The 6,821-nt window shown below is 38.3% G+C and overlaps 1 protein-coding gene across 1 annotated transcript; it reads left to right on the top strand.

Annotated features, from left to right (window-relative positions):
* The first annotated feature begins 1,679 nt into the window (after positions 1-1,679).
* On the top strand, positions 1,680-3,006 carry LOC133779093 (uncharacterized). Its single transcript, XM_062219092.1, has 3 exons — positions 1,680-1,821; positions 1,971-2,376; positions 2,463-3,006. The coding sequence occupies exons 1-3, from the start codon at positions 1,680-1,682 to the stop codon at positions 3,004-3,006; spliced, it is 1,092 nt and encodes a 363-aa protein (XP_062075076.1).
* Positions 3,007-6,821: the final 3,815 nt, after the last annotated feature.

Consider the following 6,821-nt stretch of genomic DNA (forward strand, 5'->3'; position numbering starts at 1 on the left):
TTGAAAAATATTAATTTAATTTAAATATGATTTATCAACAATTAACCAAAGTTAATTTAAATCCCATTTATTAAAAAATATTTTATTATTTGGTTTAAAAAATGTGATATTTTAAAAAATTTAACCAGTTATAAATTTTTAAAACAAATATCTTCTGCCATTTTTGAAAAATATCTTAAACAGTTAATCAAATTGAAATATCTATAAAAATATCTAGTCAACAAAATTTTCAAATTTCAACCAAAAAATCATAAGCTGAAGGGTCGGGTTGCTCTCTTCCATGGCGAAGCGGAAGAAGTCGATTCGTAGGCCTAAAATTCTTTCTGATGATCGGACTGAGAAGTTATCGCTTGTGGCCCAAGCGAAGGCTGTGCTTTGTTAAGAGGGAGATGGTTTCGCTGAACAAGAGCATGTCAATTTGATGGAATTAGGAATGCCTGGGTCTGGGGTTTTGCAGAATGGTGATATGGATCGATAGTGTAAGAGTGCCCAGCCTATTGAGGTTGTGGACGATGGATTGGATACAGATATGAGGAATGCTTCTTGGGCGGATAGGAGTGAAGGAGGGGATAAGGTCATGGAAGGGGATTTTTAGATAGAGGCCCAGCATCAATGGCAACAATTTAGATCGAGTAAGCTTTCCTTCTCTAAACCGAAACTTGAATTTATTGAACCTATATTCAGAAATGGGCAGAAGCTGGCTCAAGTTGATATTGAAGAGGTGAAAATTCAGTCAGCCAATTGGAGCTCTACTGTGGTTTGCATGGTGCTTGGAGCAAACCCTCCAATGGTAGTGTTTGAAGGCTTTATAAAAAGAGTCTGGGGTCATCTAGGGATTGCCCAAATCTCTAGAATGACATTGGGGCTAACTTTGGTGAAATTCAATGATGAAGCAACAAGAGATCATGTTCTAGAGAATGGAGTGCTTCAATTTGATAGAAAGCCTGTCATCATCAGGCCGTGGACAGCAGACCTTAGTGCTATTCATCTCATCCGTTCGGTTCCGCTTTGCATACAGCTACACGACCTTGGCCAGCAGTATTGGGGTAGCAAATGTATAAGTGCTTTGGTGAGCACGATAGGCAAACCTCTTTTAGTAGATACGTTTACTAGGGAGCGTTCTCAAGTTCAGTTTGCAAGGATTCTAGTGGAGATGGAAATTACTGATAATCCTCCTCGAAGTTTTCAGTTTATCAATGAGCATGGCCAGATTATTGAACAAGGAATAGAGTATGAATGACTGCCTACTAAGTGTAAGAGTTGCTCTGGATTTGGGCATTCTATGGTAGACTGTTGCAAGGAGCATAAGACTATTTGGGTGGAAAAAGAAGCTAGTTCTAAAGCTGAAGTTCCTTTGGAGCAGCCAAAAGTTTCTAAGGGGCTTAATGAAGAGGAACCAGGTGAGCAAGCAGGTGGGTCTAAAGTAGTAGAAAACTCAGTTCCGAATATTAGCGAGGTTACTCTTTCAGGTAAGGTTGACTCAGGTCCGGTTAAGGAGAGGAACAAGGAAGCGATATGGAAAACTCCTAGGCGTGTTGCTACTCAGAGTAGACAGGGTCATACAACTGGTGGTAACTCTAACCTGGTTGTAGAGACTCAAAAGCAGATCAACTAGTTTGTTGTTCTTCAGGAACAGGAAAAGGGTAGTAAGGTTGGGCATCTTGGAGGTAGTTCATCTAATGGATGAGTGCTCTATTCTGAGTTGGAATATAAGGGGGCTGAACAGTGCGAATAAACAAAGTTCAGTCCAAGATGTTTGTAGAAGGAATAAGATTGGAATTGGTGGTTTGTTGGAAACTAAATTGCGGGGGAATAAAATTGGTGAGTTCATGGAGCATAAATTTGGAGGAAGGGGATAGCGAGATTGACTATTTTGGAGGAGTCTCCTCAGCTGGTTCACTGCCAGATTACCTTGGTAGGCCAGCGGAGTTTATTTCGTGTCACCTTTGTCTATGGTTACAACTTGGCAGAGAACAGAAGAAGCTTATGGCATGATTTAACTCGTATTTCACTTTCAGTCAAAGCCTGGATAGTTTTAGGGGATTTTAATGCCCTTTTTTATGGTGTGGATAGGTTTGGTGGTAAACCTGTTTCAAGTATTGAGTTGGCTGATCCTTTAGGGTGGCTAACAGATGCTAAAATTGAGGCTCTTAAGAGCATTGGTTCTTATTTTACTTGGACAAATAAACAAGATGGCTTAGCTAGGATCTACTCAAAGATAGATCATGTGTTAATGAATGGGGATTGGTTGGACATGTTTCCTCAATCTTTGGCTGTTTTTAGATGGGAGGTGGTCTCCGATCATTGTTCTTGTATAGTGTCTAACATTCCCATGGAGGCTATGGGAATCAAACTTTTCAGATATTACAATTTCTGGTCTGGCCATTCAAATTTTAACCAGGTAGTCTTGAGCAGTTGGAGGGCCCCTGTTAGAGTTCTGGTCTGAGAGCAATTTATATCAGGCTTGTGAGGTTGAAGCATAGGCTTAAGCAGTTTAACAGGGAGTGTATTGGAGATGTAGGGTTCAGTTATCAGTCGGCTATGGTGGCCTATCAAGATGCTCAATTTCAAGCCCAAGAGAATCCTCATGATCTCAAGTTGCAAGAGGCAGTAAAGGAGAGGGCAACTGAGTTTCATCAACAAGAACACATGTATCATAGTTTTCTTGCTCAACGAAGTAAGATAAACCAGATTAGGAAGGGAGACATGAATACCTCATATTTTCATGCCTATTTGAAGAAGCGAAAAGCACAGAACACTATAGTTTCTTATATTAATGATCACGGTCTGCTGATAGATGATTTTAAGGAGGTGGTAGCCCATTTTGTTGATCATTTCAAGAGCTATCTTGGTAGTCCTAGTTCTGCTACCAGAAAAGTTGACCTACATTGTATAACTTTGGGCACTAAGCTTTCAGTAGAGCAGCAGCTCTCTCTTTTAAAACCCTTTTCCAACAAGGAAATAAGAGCTGCATTGTTTAGTATCCCTAATACTAAATCGCTATAATGACCCAACTACTCTAGACCTTGGACCATTAACGAAAACTACACATAGACACTAATCTTTAACAAAACGTACAAGTGAAATAATCACACTTTATTAAAAACTTGAAGGAAAAAAAATGTTAAACTTACATAAACTCAAAGCAGGATATGGGATCCCATTGTTTTAAAATCAAAACATGACATAATGATAATTAAAAAGAGATTACATAATAAAATGCGGAAAGATACATATAAAAACCATAAGAAAACAAAAACTACATCCTCGAAACCGAAACTCTCGACTCCTTGAATCCATTCCGCCTCAATACACATTCCCCAAGCTTCCAAGAACCTTTCCCGCCACTAGAACTATTTTCCTGCACATATAAACAAAAAGGAATGAGCCTAATGCCCAGCAAGGAAAATCTAACATATAGCCATATACATAAAAATTCATAATGCAACATAAAAACATACTATAACACTTATGTCACATACATACTATAATGGCCATTATTACTTGGGGTCCCATAAACTAAACAAGTCATATGCCCAATAGATTAGTGGGGTCTTGCTAGCTAAGCAAGGCATATGCCCATAATCTATTTGGGGCTCGTTAGTTGTATAGGTCATATGCCCAAGTCTACAATCATACTTAACATAACATATTTCATAACATAAAATCATAAGATAACATATAAAAGCATATAACATATAAATTCTATCCTATTTTCCTTACCAAAATACCGGGATATGAGGACAGAGTTGGGACTTTAGAACACTCCTAAAAAACCATTTATAACAGGGTGAGTAAATTGAAGAAAAGGGATGAAAAGAATGGAAGGATTATACCATTGAGAATATACTTACCAAAAACTTATGTGCAAGTTCTTAGATTTCCTAACCAAAATAAAGAATAAGGTTAGAAGGCTGAGTAGAAGACTATGAGAACTTAAATAAAATAATATCAATTGAACTAGAGTGTGGAAATACCTTGAAGGCTTATATGACCAATCTAAACCTTGAACCGAAATGTGAATAAACCTTACTTCCCCAAGTGTTTGTTAAGCTTATAATGATCAAGCTTATAATTCCCAACCCAAGTGTTTACACTCTCACACTCACCTAGCAACTTGCAGCCTCTGAACTTAGAGTAATAGATGAATAAATGGCTGGGTACTAGGTCCTATTTATAGAGTTTAGGAATGAAGAGATCTTCATTTAACTTGAATAAAAATAATGGCTTTTTAAGTGAAAAACATTTGAATTATCGTTCAGGAGAGGCTGAAGACTCGCTCAAAAAGATGCTGGACTTATCAAGAGGTTGAAGGTTTGAATGGTGAACGATTTCAAAATCTTTCAAATTATGCTTAGAGGGGCGATATATCGCCTGGGCCAGTATGCCCGAGGCAATCGTGCATCGTTTCGGGTTTTTCGTATCTTCGTGCTGCGATATATCGCCCCGTATAGCTGCGATATATCGGCATACGCTGATTATTTAAACACGAAATTACACATTTTTAGCTTAATTTGAATTGAGTAAACAGCCTTTACTAAGCCCTCTAACGTTTTCAAAGCTGCTGACTGACCTTAGAGTATTCAAATTTTAACCTTAATAAATTTAATCCTCAAAATACTTAATTATTAATAAACCCATACATAACATGTGCTATTATCTAATTGGTTCTTATCTAAACCTTATAGTATAATAAATATTATCCTCAATAATAGCCATATTAATCAAACCTTAAGTTAAAATTAATATTCTTAAACTATAGGTTAAACTTAGAAAATCTACAAGTACTACTATGAGTGTCCAAATAAATCCCGGTCTGAACCAAAAATCCACAGTTATAAAGATAATACTATTATTACTATTATACTACTATCTAACTTAGCTAAGTAAAGTTCTTGGACTCTACAATCGCCTGGTCTAGACGGATATGGTTCAGGTTTCTTTAAATCTCTTTGGCAGGATATTGGTCAGGATATATGCTCAGCAATCACACACGGTTTCTCCACAGGCCAATTCCCTAATGAGCTTCATGAGACAACTTTGTCATTGATTCCTAAGGTTCCTAATCCAGCTCAGGCCTTAGATTACAAGCCTATTGCTTGCTGTTCGACTCTTTATAAAGTAATGGCTAAACTGTTATGTTCTCGGCTGGCAGTGGTGCTTCCTTTTCTTATACAATCTAATCAAGGTGCGTTTGTTCGAGGTAGGTCGATTGCTCATAATATAATGATTCTTCAGGATCTAATCAAGAATTACGGAAGGGCTATTACTTCTCCTCGCTGTGCAATTAAGATTGACCTCAATAAGGCTTATGACACTATTGACTGGCAATTTTTGGAAGATCTTTTGAGGGCTTACTGTTTTCCTATGAAGTTCATTGGCTGGATTATGACTTGTATCAGGAACACTACCTATTCTTTATTGATAAATGGTAGATTTCAGAGTAGATTCAAGGGGGAAAAGGGCCTGCACCAAGGGGATCCTATGTCCCCATTTCTCTTTGTGCTAATTATGAATATATGACAAGAAGTCTTCAATTGGCTGCCAGGTCTTCATTATTTCGTTTTCACCCTATGTGTAAGAGCCTAAAGCTTCTCAACTTGTGTTTTGCAGATGATATTATTCTGTTTTGCAAAGGCTCTCTTACGGCTATATGTATTCTTAAGGATGCTCTAGGGAAGTTTAGTGAAGCTTCTGGGCTGTCAATAAATGCCAAGAAGTCTAATATCTATTTTGGAGGTGTTAGTGCAGCGGATAGAAGAGTGATAACTCAGGCCATTCAACTTCCTTAGGGGAGCTTTCCTCTTCATTATCTTGGGGTTCCTATGAGGCCAACTAAATGGAAACATGAGGATTGTGAGATCATTGTTCATAAAATAAGAATTAAGCTGTTTTCTTGGTCTAGTAGGCATTTATCCTATGCTGGCTGGTTATTTCTCATTCATACTGTCCTATTTGGCTTGAGAAACTACTGGATGAATGTGTTTATTTTGCCTCAAAGTATCGTCAAGGAGGTTGAGAAATTATGCAGACTGTTCCTGTGGGGGGCCTTGGGGACTCGTAGTAAACTCCATTTAGCTTCTTGGCAGCAAGTATGCCTTCCTAAGGCTTATGGAGGGCTCGGGCTCAGAGATGGGGCTAGCTGGAACAGAGCGCTTCTAGCTAAATATGTGTGGGCTGTCTCTGCTAAACATGACACACTTTGGGTAAAATGGGATCAGAATGTTTACTTGAAGGGGGTTAATTTTTGGAACTATGTTCTGAAACAGGATAGCAGCTGGTATTGGTGGAAACTCTGCCATTTAAGGAGCAAGTTCAGTGAAAGAGAGGTGATTGCTGCTGGCATTTCTGGGAAATTCAAGCCGTCCAAGCTGTATAACAACTCAATAAACCAGCAACTTGTGGCTTATAAGAACGCAGTTTGGTGTCGAACAATCCTTCCTAAGCACCGATTCTTGTTATGGATGGTGGTCAATTCTTACCTCCTAACTAGAGACCATTTGGCTAAGTTCAACATACAGCTGAATAGCCTATACTGCCCAGTTTGTGAAGACCAATTAGAAAGTCATCACCATTTGTTTTTTGACTACTGCCTTTCCAAGAGGGTCTTGTCTTGTATTTTTTCTTGGCTTGGGTTTCAAGCTTGGGCGACCAAGTTTTCTGATTGGACTGTTCGGCTCAGTGTTGGGCAGAATGACATTATGGACATTATTCTGAATATGGTTTTAGCTGCAGTGATTTATCATATATGGAAGAATAGGAATATATGCCTTTTTGATGGGTTCTCTTTGACAACAAACTGTATAGCAAAGGAAGTGATT

The sequence above is a fragment of the Humulus lupulus genome, chromosome 5 (genome assembly GCF_963169125.1).
Source record: "Humulus lupulus chromosome 5, drHumLupu1.1, whole genome shotgun sequence".
Lineage (NCBI taxonomy): Eukaryota > Viridiplantae > Streptophyta > Magnoliopsida > Rosales > Cannabaceae > Humulus > Humulus lupulus.

Coding starts and splice junctions, on each gene's coding strand:
- LOC133779093 (XM_062219092.1), top strand. CDS start 1,680: ATGGATGAGTGCTCTATTCTGAGTTGGAATATAAGGGGGCTGAACAGT. Junction 1,822..1,970: donor ATTGCGGGGGAATAAAATTG/GTGAGTTCATGG, acceptor ACAACTTGGCAG/AGAACAGAAGAAGCTTATGG. Junction 2,377..2,462: donor TTCAGATATTACAATTTCTG/GTCTGGCCATTC, acceptor AATTTATATCAG/GCTTGTGAGGTTGAAGCATA.